Source organism: Macaca thibetana, chromosome 1 (assembly GCF_024542745.1).
Source record: "Macaca thibetana thibetana isolate TM-01 chromosome 1, ASM2454274v1, whole genome shotgun sequence".
NCBI classification, from domain to species: domain Eukaryota; kingdom Metazoa; phylum Chordata; class Mammalia; order Primates; family Cercopithecidae; genus Macaca; species Macaca thibetana.
Window position 1 is genome coordinate 53,052,460 of NC_065578.1, and position 15,536 is coordinate 53,067,995.

At 40.9% G+C, this 15,536-nt stretch overlaps 2 protein-coding genes across 2 annotated transcripts in view; one reads left to right on the forward strand and one right to left on the reverse strand.

The window, feature by feature from the left end:
• The window catches only part of MRPL37 (mitochondrial ribosomal protein L37), a 911,410-nt gene that overhangs the window by 503,173 nt on the left and 392,701 nt on the right, over positions 1 to 15,536 (forward strand). The gene's annotated exons all lie outside the window — the stretch shown is intronic.
• NDC1 (NDC1 transmembrane nucleoporin) overlaps positions 1 to 15,536 on the reverse strand; it is a 67,616-nt gene that overhangs the window by 47,155 nt on the left and 4,925 nt on the right. Inside the window, exons 3-6 of the mRNA XM_050803088.1 lie at positions 13,719 to 13,820; positions 8,932 to 9,106; positions 6,677 to 6,815; positions 754 to 862 (exon numbers count right to left, since the gene is read on the reverse strand). Of these exons, the coding sequence (XP_050659045.1) occupies positions 754 to 862; positions 6,677 to 6,815; positions 8,932 to 9,106; positions 13,719 to 13,820 (525 nt within the window). The remainder of the gene's footprint in view (positions 1 to 753; positions 863 to 6,676; positions 6,816 to 8,931; positions 9,107 to 13,718; positions 13,821 to 15,536) is intronic.

The window sequence follows — 15,536 nt, forward strand, 5'->3', positions numbered from 1 at the left end:
GCCTGACAACAGGGTGAAATACCGTCTCTACTAAAAATACAAAAAATAGCCGGGTGTGGTGGTGCACGCCTGGTAGTGGTCCCAGCTACCTGGGAGGCTGAGGCAGGAGAATTGCTTGAACCCAAGAGGTGGAGGTTGCAGTGAGCCAAGATCGTGCCATTACACTCTAGCCTGGGTGACAGTGCAAAAATAAATAAATAAATAAATAAACCAAACAAATTTACCATCTTAGCCATCTTTAAGTGTTCAGTACAGTAAACTATAAGCACATTTTTGTGCAACAGATCTCTAGAACCTTTCATTTTGCAAAACTGACACTCTGTACGCACTGAACAACTCCACCGCTTGCCAACTCTCTAGCCCAACAACCACCATTCTGTTTTCTAAGAGTTTGACTATTTTAGATACCTCATATAAGTGGAATAATACAGTATTTGTCTTTTTGTGACTGGCTTATTTCACTTAGCATAATGTCCTCAAGGTTTATTCACGCTGTAGTACATAACAAGATTTCCTTCTTTTTAAAGCCTAAGCAATATTTCATTATAGGTATATGTCACATTTTCTTTAACTATATTTTCCTAAATACATACGACTAAATACATTCTCTTTGACAATTTAAACAATGAATCAGCTGGGCTAATCACATACCTATAAATGTAGAAAACACATAAACACAAGAATGACTTTGTAACTGACATTTTCTGGGTTATGAGATAATATATCACTGTATCAAAAAACAGAAATTCTTACCAAGAAAATAATACAAAATGCAGAAATTTCTAACCAGGAACAGTGATTCCACACAACTGTGTTTAACTAGTAAAAGCAGAGATCTCCTAAAACGCAAGAACTTGTATTGCTGTGGGGGAAAAAAAAACCAGAATCAAATGACACATTCAAATCAAATGATACACTCAACATCATCTTAAAGCAAGCACTTAACTGTAACAGTCAGTCTACATAAAAAACATAATTACTGTACAAGAAGACAAAGGGTATTGCAGAAGCAAAAACATCAACTATTTCAGATGTTAAAAAATTTAATATTTATATTATTCAATATCTCACTGATATAAAATGAGAAATAAGAAAATTAACCGTATCAATCCATACTTGGTACTAAACACTATGGAGATGAAGAAAGTACAAGAAACACAGTAACAACAGCAGTTAACATTTTTTTGTTGCTTACCATGTACCAGGTACTGTCCTAAGCACTTTACATATTTGAATTCATTTAAACCTCATAAGAACCCTATGAGGGAGTTTTTACTACTACTCTCATCTTAGAGATGAAGAAAACAAGGTACAGAGAGATTAAATAACAACCAATGTTATCAGCCAGCAAAAGGAAAATCTGAGCTATCAATCCAGGCAGGCTAGCCTCAGAGCCTCCAATCTTAAAAATAATGCATACTGCCTTTGCACTAAATTTTTTAAAACGCTATTTGCAGAAAAATGGGAGGCAGTGAAGAAGATACTAGCCTAGGAATAAAGAATTGTGAGTTATAGTGCTCCCTCTTTCTGTACAACCCTCAGTAAGTCATGCCTCCTCTCTAATTATGTGAAAGATAAGAAAGTTGAACCAGCTAAATAGTTCCTTAGTGGGAACCTGAAAATTCTAATGATCTAAGACAGGGGTGCCTTATCTTTGGGCTTCTTGGGCTTCAATGAAAGAAGAAGAATTGTCTTGGGCGACACATAAAATACACTAACGATAGCTGATGAGCTTAAAAAAAAAAAAAAAAAGAAAGAAAGAAAAAAGAGCCGGGCACGGTGGCTCAAGCCTGTAATCCCAGCACTTTGGGAGGCCGAGACGGGCGGATCGCAAGGTCAGGAGATCGAGACCATCCTGGCTAACATGGTGAAACCCTGTCTCTACTAAAAAATACAAAAAAATAGCCAGGCGAGGTGGCGGGCGCCTGTAGTCCCAGCTACTCGGGAGGCTGAGGCAGGAGAATGGCGTAAACCCGGGAGGCGGAGCTTGCAGTGAGCTGAGATCCGGCCACTGCACTCCAGCCTGGGCAACAGAGCGAGACTCCGTCTCAAAAAAAAAAAAAAAAAAAAAAGAAAGAAAGAAAGAAAAAAGAAAGGGTCGGGTGCAGTGGCTCATACCCGTAATCCTAGCACTTTGGGAGGCTGAGGCAGGCGTGTCACTTGAGGTCAGGGGTTCGTAACCAACATGGTGAAACCCGGTCTCTACTACAAATACAAAAATTAGCCAGGCGTGGTGGCACATTCCTGTAATCCAAGCTACTCGGGAGGCTGAGGCAGGAGAATCGCTTGAACCCAGGAGGCGGAGGTTGCAGTGAACCAAGACTGTGCCACTGCACTCCAGCCTGGGCAACGGTGAGACACTGTCTCAAAAAAAAAAAAAAGAAAGAAAGAAAAAAAAAAATCTCATAATGTTTAAAGAAAGTTTATGAATTTGTCTTGGGCCACATGCGCCCTTGGGCCACAGGTTGGAAAAGCTTGATCTAAGAGAAAGGAATCAAACAAGAAAAAAAATCAAATGTCTTTTCTTGAAAAAGCTACACGTTTTCTGAAACAAAGGTTGTCTGCCTCTCTCTCCTTCTCACTCTCTGCCCCTAAAATACCAATGGAAAACAAGATAAATGATTAGAAGGAATCTAAGGAAAAAGAAAAAAAAAAGAAAAAAAGATGAATTTCTCCTTTTTTTGTTGTTGGAGATAAGAGTCTCGCTCTGCCTCCCAGACTCGAGTGAAGTGGCGCCATCTCAGCTCACCGCTACCACCACTTCCCAGGTTCAAGCAATTCTTGTGCCTCAGCCTCCTGAGTAGCTAGGACTACAGGTGCACCACGCCTGGCTAATTTTTACATTTTCAGTAGAGATGGGTGGGGTATTGCCATATTGCCCAGGCTGCTCTCAAACTCCTGAGCTCAGGCAAGCTGCCCACCTTGGCCTCCCAAAGTGCTAGGATTACAGACATGAGCCACTGCACCCAGCCCTGGTCTTCATTTATGCTTATATTAGGACTGATCCTTCCTTAAGGAACTTCAGAAGCTTAAGAATAGCAAAGAATTATAGTACTGAGAAGCTATATCTTCATATCATGAATGGAGATGCCTACAGTATCTTACAAAAAGCAGCCCAAGCCAGGTGCAGTGGCTCACGACTGTAATCCCAACACTTTGGGAGGACAAGGTAGGCAGATCACTTGAGGTCAGGAGTTCTAGACCAGCCTAGCCATCATGGTAAAACCCCGTCTCTACTAAAAATACAAAAATAATATATATAAGATAAGGCACGGTGGCAGCCACCTGCAATCCCAGCTCTTCGGAAGGCTGAGCCGGGAGGATTGCTTGAACCTGAGAGGCAAAAGTTGCCGTGACCCGAGACCGCACCACTGCACTCCAACCTGCGTGACAGAGCGACACTATGTCTCAAAAAGAAAACAAACAAAAAGTAGTCCATATAAATACTTGGTCACTAATCATATTGCTTCAATTATATTGGTCTGTTCAACTATTTTCAAAGTACAAGATGTGGAATTGCACTATTCTATGTAGCCACTGGGTGCTACCACTACCACACACCTGCCCCAACAAAAACGGCATAGTTCCTATACTATTCCTACCACAGCTTTCACCTCAACCATTCTTCACAAAGGTTCAGAGAGGCTAGGGAAGCAGGGAGACATTTCAGCAGACAGGCAGAAAATACCATTTCCCCCACCTCTTGCTCCTATGCTGAAGTGTTTTTCAATTCCCTGTTGGATTTCTTCTGTGATTTGGCTATGAACTACCCTTCACTAAATATTTACTATGTGCCAGGCACTATGCTAAATGCTCTATAAATCTCATTTAATACTTTCAACAGTCTTGTTGGCATAGTTTGCCAAGCCCTGTCTTGATGTACATTTCTTTGTGCCCTACTTCATACTAACAGTCTGCTTTTCCCTATCGGTCCATCATTAAGAATTATTTTTTGTTCCTGTTCTTTTTTGGTTGGTTGGTTTTGTTTTCATCTTTTTTATTATTTGTATTTTTTACACTCCTGGTAACTCATAGAACAATGAATTTGATAAAGGCAATAGAATTGGTTTTAGTAGTGTAGGCAAGTTTAAAGAAAAAACTAATGGACTAATGGCAAATTGGTTAAAATTAGTAGATCTTTTAAAAGACTTAATTTTTCTACAAAAATTAGCTGAGTGTGGTAGTGCACACCTATAGTCCCAGCTACTCATGAGGCTGAGGCAGAAGAATCATTTGAACCCAGGAGGTGGAGGTTGCAGTGAGCTGAGATTGCGCCACTGCATTCCACCTTGGGCAACAAGAGCAAAACTCCGTCTCAAAAAAAAGCCTTAAATTTTCATAGTTACAAGAAAAAAGTAGTTAATGAATAATGTATATAAGATAAAACCACTTATATAAACCCCACTCCACAAAATATATAATGTTATAGCTACATACATGTAAATGTACACTAAACGGTCTGGAAGAATATAAACTTCACCAGTTTAGTGCATTATCCTTAATCCCACTGGTAACAATGGTTACCAGTGGGACAAAGGTTGAGAATGGCCACGGGGTGGTCAAGGAAACATTCAACTTATCAATATGATATTTAAATATTTTATAATAAAAATATTATCATTCTTGGAAAGCTACCTGACAGGTAGCATCAAAAATAATGGTGATATAAACATACTCAGACTGTCTGGCAATAAATAAATAAATAAATAAATAACGATGATAATATTAATGGTTGTTATTGCTTATAAAATTCTTTAAGCTCTAAAGTTCTCTGGTCAGCTTGGCTATTAATCACATTGCGCTCTATAGAGGGTCAGAAGGGGAATGGGCCTGACTTCTCAGTTTCCTGACAATCCAACTTGCTTCCTTAGCAACTTAAAATGCACATGGAAAGGTCATACACCGTATGCCACACTCCTAGAATTAACGAAAGAAGGATAACCTATGGTGTCATCCCTCCCTCTTAGTCTTCTCGGGAGGCAAACCTATCCTGCTGGGCAAGACACTTACAAACCTGATGGGCAGGAAACTATGGTCCTGGGCATCAAAAGCCATCATTTCCACTAGTCTTCCCAAATCTTCAGCTTCTTCATTCCACTGCCCTTCCATCGCACCACCCAGCAAAACACCTGCTCCAACTATCCCCAGGCTGAAGCACAGCACCCAACTCAGCAGACCAATACCACTATACACTCATGGCTACAAGACATGCCCCAAATACATTTTTTGACCAAATACTGAATCACCAATTGTTAAAAATCAATATTCTGCCAAAGCTGAAGCCAAAGCTATTACCATCATAGAATAAACTTTTGGGATTAAGAATAAATCTAACATTGTACCAAAAGAAATCACAAAAAAAAAAAAAGTACTAAAATTTTACAAATTTTGACATTACATGGTAGAAACAATAATTTTTGCTCCAATGTCCAGTCTTCAGTCTACCAGGGCATGAATGAAGGAAGTAATAGAATTGCGCAAATGAGGAGCAGCAGAAACAGGCTGGGAAGAGCCCTCACGCATCCGTGAGACACCTCAACCATCTTTCCCTCTCCTGCCAGAGGAGTGCTTCTCAGTTCCAGGAATAACTCCTACCAGATTACATTTTTAAGACCTAACTGAAAGGTAGATTATACTCTACCACTCAAACCAGCTGAAACTGTTTTATTTACACAAACTTTGCCTTGTTCTGAAAATGGTAGGAGACAGTAAGTGACATATTCTAAAATTACTTGCACATCCCCAAACTCACAAGGTTCTTAAGTTCAAAAAGAAGCTAGCAGGCCAGCCACGGTGGTTCACACCTGTAACCCCAGCACTTTGGGAGGCCAACACGGGCAGATAGCTTGAGCCCAGGAGCTTGAGACCAGCCTGGGCAACAAGGAGAAACCCCGTCTCTACAAAAAATACAAAAATTAGCCAGGCACAGTGCTGCACACCCAGATACTCGGCGGGGCTGAGGTGGGAGGACTGCTTGAGCCAGGAGGTCAATGCTGCAGTGAACCATGATCACGCCACTGCACTCCAGCCTGGGTGACAGAGTGAGACTCTGTCTCAAAAAAAAAAGAAAAAAAAAAAAAAGCAGCAGCTGGGCGCGGTGGCTCATGCCTATAATCCCAGCACTTTGGGAGGCCGAGGTGAGTGGATTACTTGAGGTAAGGAGTTCAGGACCAGCCTGGCCAATATGGTGAAACCCTGTCTCTACTAAAAATACAAAAATTAACTGGGCATGGTGGCATGTGGGGGCTGAGGCAGGAGAATTGCTTGAACCCGGGAGGCGGAGGTTGCAGTGAGTCGAGATTGCGCCACTGCACTCCAGGCTGGGCGAAGGCAAGACTCTGTCTCAAAAAAAAAAAAAAAAGAAGCTACAGATTACTATGTATGAACATCATCAAACCCTGGTGGGTCACAGCAAGTGCCACTACCTAGCAGGAAGGGAAACAGTGTAGCAAAGAGGTATTCTGAGAATGTCAAAAGGTAGCTACAACTCTCAAAAACATGCTGAAGTCTCATGAAGACAAATATCTTCTCTCTAAATGGCATTTTGAGGATTTCAGTTCTAAGTTTTGGTTACCAAATATTGAATGAATCAGATAAATCCAGTTATATACATAAGCACGAAGGCAATTTTACCTCAGCCAAATTTTGACATAAAGTAATGCTCAAGTGATCTTACCTGTATAATGGGAAATGGAAGATAGTTCATGTTGTTAACAAAATACAAGAGGCTATAGCTATAGCCCATGAATGCTCCAGCCAGTAGGAAAAAAAGATGATATTCATTCAAGCAGGTTTGCGCAGCAGGGCTACCAAAGCTGAAGGGAAAAAATTAAGTTATTAATTCAACAGTCAGGGACATATATCACTGTTTTAGGCTCAATGTTTACTGAAGGCAAAGCTTAATTACTTTAATTACTTAAGACTTAAGAAATGTCCCAAATTCTAACAAGATGGCTCGTTTTCAGTAAGTGTGAACAAAATTAACAAAATCTTTTTTCCTGAATCATGAAACTCTGATCTTTAATTAATTCTACCTCTATTCCCCTGGAAATCTGATATGATTAAGAATATCTACTATAATAATAAACAGTGTTGCTTACAAGTTGGTAAACTGTGTCTGGGCTGAGAGCAACTATAAATGAGTTACACATACCTGATAGAGATGCCGTAACATTGGGTTTGTGTTATCTCTTTAAAACTGAGTATTCCCTCATGGGGATCCTGGATGCTGTGCCCATAAAACTGCTACAAGAGATACTACTGGATTTTGTGGGGCACAAGGTCTTTAAAGCAGAGAGTCCCATACATGTCTGATACTGATTTTTTTTCCTCCTTGTACCTGAGCTGTATCCACAGACAAGACTGCAGCTCCCATGTGGCTATGGGACTTATCATCTGTTTGAACTGCCTGAAGGACTCCTGCTGAAGAGGAACTCCTGATGCTTCCCAAATCTAAGAGGATCCCCCTGCTGGACACTGCCGTAAGCCCACTCCCCTATCATTTTACAAGAGCTTTCATTATAAGCATAAGATCTATTTGGTAAACAACAAGCTCTCAAACTCCTTTCTAAAAAAAAAGAACTCCTTTGAGAGTTTCTTGAGAATCTCTATGATCTATCAGATATCTGGGGGTATACAGACAACATCATAATTCAGTAGAACGCCATTTTTAACAGAGGCACACAGGTTGTAGGCCTGCCCCACCATCTAACTCCAGGAGAGGTAAGACACAAAGTTAACTGTTATCTGAACTCCGAGTTACAAAATGATGAAGAAAGATTCGTTTTGTTAAAGATTCTGACTGTGAAATTATCAGGAAATGTATTTGTAATAGGCACTATAACGTCTTCAACAACTTGTAGCTTACGGTTGCCTTCTGCTCCCTGGAACTTCACCTTCACCTCCATTAGGAAGAGAAGTGCAAAAAAGAATTCAAGACTCATCCATGGTGAGCAGTTGGGATTTCCTTTTTCATAGCAGTCCTGTACTCACAGTCTTTTATCATTTAATGTTTATCAACAGGACAGTTTTCACCAAGAAAGCTTATGAGGTTAAGCGGGGAAAAAACTACCTGCCTTATATAATAGTAGCTGGAGGCAAAAAGAAAATCAAGTATTCAGTAGTAATAATGTAACACTGTTTTAAAGTCAGTGGAAAACAGAGAATTTAAGATCACTCCAATCATCTTTGTTTAAAAAAAAAAAAAAAAAAAAAAAAAAAACAAGGTCTCACTACACTGCCCAGGCTGGAGTGCAGGAGCTATTCACAGGCATAATCATAGGGCACTGCAGCCTCCAATTTCTGAACTCAAGGGATCCTCCTGCCTCAGCCTGCCAAGCAGTGGGATGACAGGCACATGCCACCACTCCTGGCTCCCAGTAATCTTTTCTAATTTTTAAAGTCAGAATATCAACTTGCAATTAGTATCAATGCCATGTGTTGAAGAACTATAGGAGTTTCAAAATTATAGAAGCGCTCTATAAAAGGCAGTTACAATTTTTTAAAATTTTTTCTTCATTCTTTCCATACTACCCTTCCTTCAAACTCCAACCAAATGCTACCTCCTCCAAGAACATGTGTGGATCCCTCTTGTTTTCTGAACTTCCACAGGTTTTGTCTGCACATCTCACTTTCTTCATCCTATTACATTCCTCTGCATCCATGTCTTAATTTCTCTATTGTTCTCAACTCTCAAGGATCTCATAGTCTATGTTTGAATCACTCTCATAAATCGCATAGCACCTTGCACATAATGTTTTTTTAATTGCTGAATTCAATAAACATAAAATATTAAAAACATTTGATGTATGCAAAAAAGCACCTTTTACAGAAGTCTGGAAAGCAAAGATTACTCATAGGATTAACCTATATAGGTCACCTGTGGCTTAGTAATTAAACGAAGTTCCTAAGGAAAAATATATTTAATATTACCTGTTAGTACCAGTGCAGGGGACCACGAGAAAACTGTACTGGCCCTGGGTTATCACGGCAGCACACCAGGCCATCACCATTCCCATTGCAGCATGAATAAATGAGTGCATGAGTTGCTGAGGATGAATGATCTTCCCTATCAGAGCAAGTCTGGAGCAAGGAATAGAAGGCACAACTGCAAAGGAAACACATTACTGTGGCTTTATAATCTGCAGCATATGCAGTTAGAGGATCTAAACTGTCCCCTCTCATCCTGGCACAAATGCTCCAAAAGCAGAAAGAAACCCACAATCAATGTAAAACACAAAACAGAAAAATGTAAAGTTAAAAATTCTAAGTTAAAAAAATTTGAGGAAAGCATGAATAAACAGACACAAAAAAAATCCAAAGAATCTAGAGATGAAACCTAAGGGCAGCATGATTAACATTTTTCATTAAAATTTCCTAATAGTTCAAATAGCGCCTATCCTAGTATTCTCGTAAGCACCATAAAAGAGTAATGACTTTTTTTTCATATATGGACTACTGCAATGGTCTTGCAGTGTGGGAGAGTGACTGGGCTCAGCTCCTGAATACTGACTTTTTTATTTATTTATTTATTTATTTTATTTTATTTATTTTTGAGACGGAGTTTCACTGTTGTTGCCCAGGCTTGAGTGCAGTGGCACGATCTTGGCTCACTGCAACCTCTGCCTCTCGGGTTCAAGTGATTCTCCTGCTTCAGCCTCCCAAGTAGCTGGGATTATGGGCGCCTGCCACTATGCCCAGCTAGTTTTTGTATTTTTAGTAGAGACAGGGTTTCACCATGTTGGCCAGGCTGGTCTCAAACTCCTGACCTTAGGTGATCCACCCACCTTGGCCTCCCAAAGTGTTGAGATTACAGGCATGAGCCACCATGCCTGGCCTACTTTTTAAAAAGAGCTCCTACCATCAGCATTTGAAACTGTCAATATATAGTCCACTTACGAAAAAAAAAACCATAAAGAAGGTAAATACTGACAACATAAATGCTAAGATAAATGCTTATATGGGGATTTTTAATACCCTTCAGACAATCCAAAAACATTTTCTGCAAATGAGCTAGGGAGGCAAGTATGTGTAGGACATGAGGGATGTTTACCTTTGGAAACAGCTAGCCTAGGGTTCCCTGATCTATCTATGCAGGTATTTTCCTCCTACTATACTCAAAGTAAAGAGATGGCAGGAGGTAGAAAATTAAGTATGAAGGGACAAGTTTCAGGTGCTTTACACTTTGAGGAAGAGGCTCCTATCACCTCTCCCTCCCTACCAGAAATGCCCACAAGGTCCTACTGACTGTGCAACTAACTTGTAACACTCTAAATATACCAAATCCTCTCATATCACTAAGCCTTTTTATACGCTATACCTTCTCTCTAGAACATCATATTCCTTCTTTGTTTACTTAATTCAACTCATCCTGCAAAGCTTGGTTTAAGCATCATCTCCTCAAGTTCCCCCATGCTGGGGCAAGTGGTGCTCCTATATAAGCTCTTACCATCCAATGTACTGTAATCAAATATGCTTCATATTTACTGTCTGTCTCTCCATTAACCACGATCCTCTGGAGAAAGATGGAACCGTATCATTTCTCTCTTCTCCTCACACAATGCATGGCACATAGTAAATGCATAAGGGATGGTTACCGAAGGAATGAGCCAAAGTAAATAGTCAGGCTTTAAGAAGGACTGGCTGGGGACCCCTCAACTGACATATTACATACAGAAGATGACCCACGCACAAGGGAGAGTATGAAAGAACACTCTGTTTAAGTGTGGCTGTAAGCCAAAGAGTTTCGAACAGGGCTGGCATGGAAAAAGCCTACCAGCCAATAGAGAGGAATTAAGAAAGCAGGCTGGGTGCAGTGGTTCACGCCTCTAATCCCAGCACTGTGGGAGGCCGAGGCAGGCAGATCACAAAGTCAAGAGTTTGAGACCAGCCTGGCCAATATGGTGAAATCCCGTCTCTACTAAAAATACAAAAAAATAGCCAGGTGTGGTAATGGGCAACTGTAATCTCACCTACTCAGGAGGCTGAGACAGGAAAATCACTTGAACCCGGGAGGCGGAGGTGGCAGTGAGCCAAGACCACACCACTGCACTCCAGCCTGGGCAACAGAGCGAGACTCCATCTCAAAAAAAAAAAGAAAGAAAGAAAGCCAGGCCAGGCCCAGTGGCTCACGTCTGTAATCACAGTACTTTGGGAGGCCAAGGCAAGCAGATCACTTGAGGTCAGTTCAAGACCAGCCTGCCCAACCCCCATCTCTACTAAAAATACAAAAATTAGCCAGGCGTGGTGGCATATGCCTGTAATCCCAGCTACTCAGGCAGCTGAGGCAGAAGAATTGCTTCAACCTGGGAGGTGGAGGTTGCAATGAGCCAAGATCACGCCACTGCACTCCAGCCTGGGCGACAAAACTACACTCCGTCTTGTAGACCAAAAAAAGAAAGCAAGCAAGGGAAAAGGATAAGTACTGTAACATCCAGAGTTAGAATTTAAAATTTTACACCATATTTTACAAGGAAGTACTGAAGAGCTAAAAAGGAAAATGATGTAGGCTGGGTGCGGAGACTCACACTTGTAATCCCAACATTTTGGAAGGCCAAGGCAGGCGGATCACCTGAGGTTGGGAGTTTGAGACCTGCCTGACCAACAGAGAGAAGTCTCATCTCTACTAAAAACAGAAAAAATTAGCTGGGTGTGGTATGCATGCCTGTAATCCCAGCTACTCGGGAGGCTGAGGTAGGAGAATCGCTTGAATCCGGGAGGCAGAGGTTGCGGTGAGCTGAGATCATGCCATTGCACTTCAGCCTGGGCAACAAGAACGAAACTCTGTCTCAAAAAAAAAAAAAAAAAAAAAAAATCCTCCCGGTCTGAGTATTCTATGATCCCACTGCATCTGTTTTCTCTTAAAAAAAAAAAAAAAAAAAAAAAAGGCCGGGCGCGGTGGCTCAAGCCTGTAATCCCAACACTTTGGGAGGCCGAGATGGGCGGATCACGAGGTCAGGAGATCGAGACCATCCTGGCTAATCCGGTGAAACCCCGTCTCTACTAAAAAATACAAAAAACTAGCCGGGCGAGGTGGCAGGCGCCTGTAGTCCCAGCTACTCAGGAGGCTGAGGCAAGAGAATGGCGTAAACCCGGGAGGCGGAGCTTGCAGTGAGCTGAGATCGGCCACTGCACTCCAGCCTGGGCCACAGACCGAAATTCCGTCTCAAAAAAAAAAAAAAATTGGCCAGGCGTGGTGGCTCACGCCTATAACCCCAGCACTTTGGGAGGCCGAGGCGGGCAGATCACAAGGTCAGGAGATCGAGACCATCCTGGCTAACATGGTGAAACCCCGTCTCTACTAAAAATACAAAAACAAAATTAGCCGGGCATGGTGGCGGGCACCTGCAGTCCCAGCTACTCGGGAGGCTTAGGCAGGAAAATGGCGTGAACCCAGGAGGCGGAGCTTGCAGTGAGCTGAGATTGTGCCACTGCACTCCAGCCTGGGAGACAGAGAAAGACTCCATCTCAAAAATAATAATAAATAAATCAATAAACAGAATATTCATATAATCAATGAAATGTAAAATCTAAAACATGTCATTATGATAAACTAAGGTTTAGACATGTTAGTACACATTGAACATGTACATTTAAAAAAATGTTTTTAAATTAAAAAAAAAGGAAAATTGGCCAGGCGCAGTGGTTCATGCCTGTAATCCCAGCACTTGGGAGGCTGAGGAGGGCGGATCACAACAAGGTCAAGAGATCAAGACCATCCTGGCCAACGTGGTGAAACGCCGTCTCCTCTAAAAATACAAAAATTAGCCGTGTGTGGTGGCACATGCCTGTAATTCCAGCTACTCGGGAGGCTGAGACAGGAGAATCACTTGAACCCAGGAGGCAGAGGTTGCAGTGAGCTGAGATCACACCACTGCACTCTAGCCTGGTGACAGAGCAAGACTCTGTCTCAAAACAAAAAACAAAAAAACAACAAAAAAAGGAAAATGCTATAGTGAAAAATAAGTGTCAGGAAAAGCTTTTTATTGTATATTTTTTTCCTTATGTGAAATCTGCCACAACTTGTATCTTAAGGGCAGACTCAAGGAATATGAAAAGGCAGAAAGAGTATGAAGAGAAACAGAAAAATTAAAAGCTCTAGAATCCAGCAGGTGATTCTCCAAAGAAAAACACAAAGTTTTTTTAATCAGTATTATAGATTATTACATTTGAAAAAAAACAACAACTTAGAAATCACCTGGTCTTCCCTATAAAGGAATTCTTTTTATAATGTATCTACTAAATCACAGCTTTAATACTAAGTATTAAAAGGTCTAAATTTTTTTATTGTGGTAAAATAACAAAATTCACAATTCAAACCATTTTAAAGTACAAAGTTCTGTGGCATAAGTACATTCATATTGTTGTACAACCATTACCACCATCCAGCTCCCAAACGTTTCCATCTTTCACAACTCTACCCATTAAACAGCAATTCTCCACTCCCCTCCCCTAGGCTAGCATTCTACTTTCTTTCTCTATGAATCTGAGTACTCCAGATACTTCATATAAGTAGAATCATATTTGTCCTAAAAAGTCTAAATATATTTTAAAAACAGAAAGTAGCACCCAAATAAATTTTAAGGTACAACATTCAAAGCATATGATTCTGTATACATTTTTAAAATTTTGACACAAAACACATTCACACATAAAATGTACTAAGTTTTCCCTTAAATAAATTTGGATATTTTTAAGAAGGTTAACATTTGAAAACTCACCTGCATAGAACTCCACATTGAAAATACTTATAATTATTATTACCACTGACAGCAGCAGGAGGTAAAAGATTACATAGGAACTATACAGGTCGCTGAAAGAATCTAAAACACAAGAGAGATGAATTAGTAAAGGTTATTCGGTCATGTAGTCATGTTTAGTACACTGCAATATAAAAAGAGCTTGAACCACAATTATTAATTTTAAAGGTCATCTTTTCTTCAAGAATTTAATTGTACACTGCTGACAGGTTCAATGAGATATCAACTCAAGAACTAAAGTGTCGGATGGGTATGGGGGGATCACTGAGCCAGGGAGCTCAAGACCATCCTGGGCACATGGCGAAACCCTATCTCTACAAAAATACAAAAATAGCCAGGTGTGGTGGTACACACCTGTAGTCTCCAGCTACTCAGGAGACTGAGGTGGGAAGATCACTTGAGCCTGGGAGTTTGAGGTTGCAGTGAGCAGTGATCACGCCACTGCACTCCAGCCTAGGCAACCGAGAAAGACCCTGTTTCAAAAACAAAGGGAAAAAAAAAAAAGGAGGTACAGTGTGAGTTATTCGTGCCTGGCCCCAGGTACTTTAAAATTATACTAGAATTTCTTAAATGACCCAGTTAACATTAGACAAAATACTAGAATGTGCAAACATTTCCTTCTTTCCTTCCTTCTCCTTCCTTCTCTTTCTCTCTTTCTCTCTCTCTCTCTCTTTCTTTCTTTCTTGACAGTGTCTTGCTCTGTCACCCAGGTTGGAGTGTAGTGACTCAATCTTGGCTCACTGCAATCTCTGCCTCCTGGGTTCAAGCAATTCTCCTGCCTCAGCCTTCCAGTGGCTGGGATTACAGATGCCCGCCACGGCTATTTTTTGTATTTTTAGTAGAGATGGCGTCTCACTATTTTGTCAAGGCTGGTCTTGGACTCCTGACCTCAAGTGATCCACCCACCCCAGCCTCCCAAAATGCTGGGATTACAGGTATGAGCCACTCAGCCACGCATATGCAAATATTTAATCACATGAAAGAGAAGTACCATATTTAGTAATATACCAACAAAGTTTTTTCTTAAAATATAAAGAATATTTTTCAGATCTCTTCTTCATAAATGCAATTACCTCGTATAGCTAAAGTAACATTTTTGGAAATAGAATAATCCACACATCATCTAAATGAGCAGAACTAAAAAACAAAAAAATCAGGATGTCCCCATGAAATACTAATACATTCACATTTTAGAGTAGTTCAACAATCGATATTCCATCTCAAAGTTTAAAAATATATATATATTATGCCTAAAAACATGAAAAGAAATAAAAATAAGAACATATTTGCTAAATAGGCTAAGACTTAATAAAACCACTTATTTTTAAAAGTACGATTCATTGACCTAAATTTTTTTTTTTTTTTTTTTTTTTTTTTTTTTTGAGGCGGAGTCTCACTCTGTCGCCCAGGCTGGAGTGCAGTGGCGCGATCTCAGCTCACTGCAAGCTCCGCCTCCCGGGTTCCCGCCATTCTCCTGCCTCAGCCTCCCGAGTAGCTGGGACTACAGGCGCCGCCACCACGCCCGGCTAATTTTTTTGTATTTTTAGTGTAGACGGGGTTTCATTGTGTTAGCCAGGATGGTCTCGATCTCCTGACCTCGTGATCCGCCCGTCTCGGCCTCCCAAAGTGCTGGGATTACAGGCTTGAGCCACCGCGCCCGGCCAAATTTTTTTGTTTTTTGAGACGGAGTCTCACTCTGTCACCCAGGCTGGAGTGAAGCGGTATGATCTCAGCTAATTGCAACCTCCGCCCCCCTTCCCCCTTCAAGCAATTCTCGTG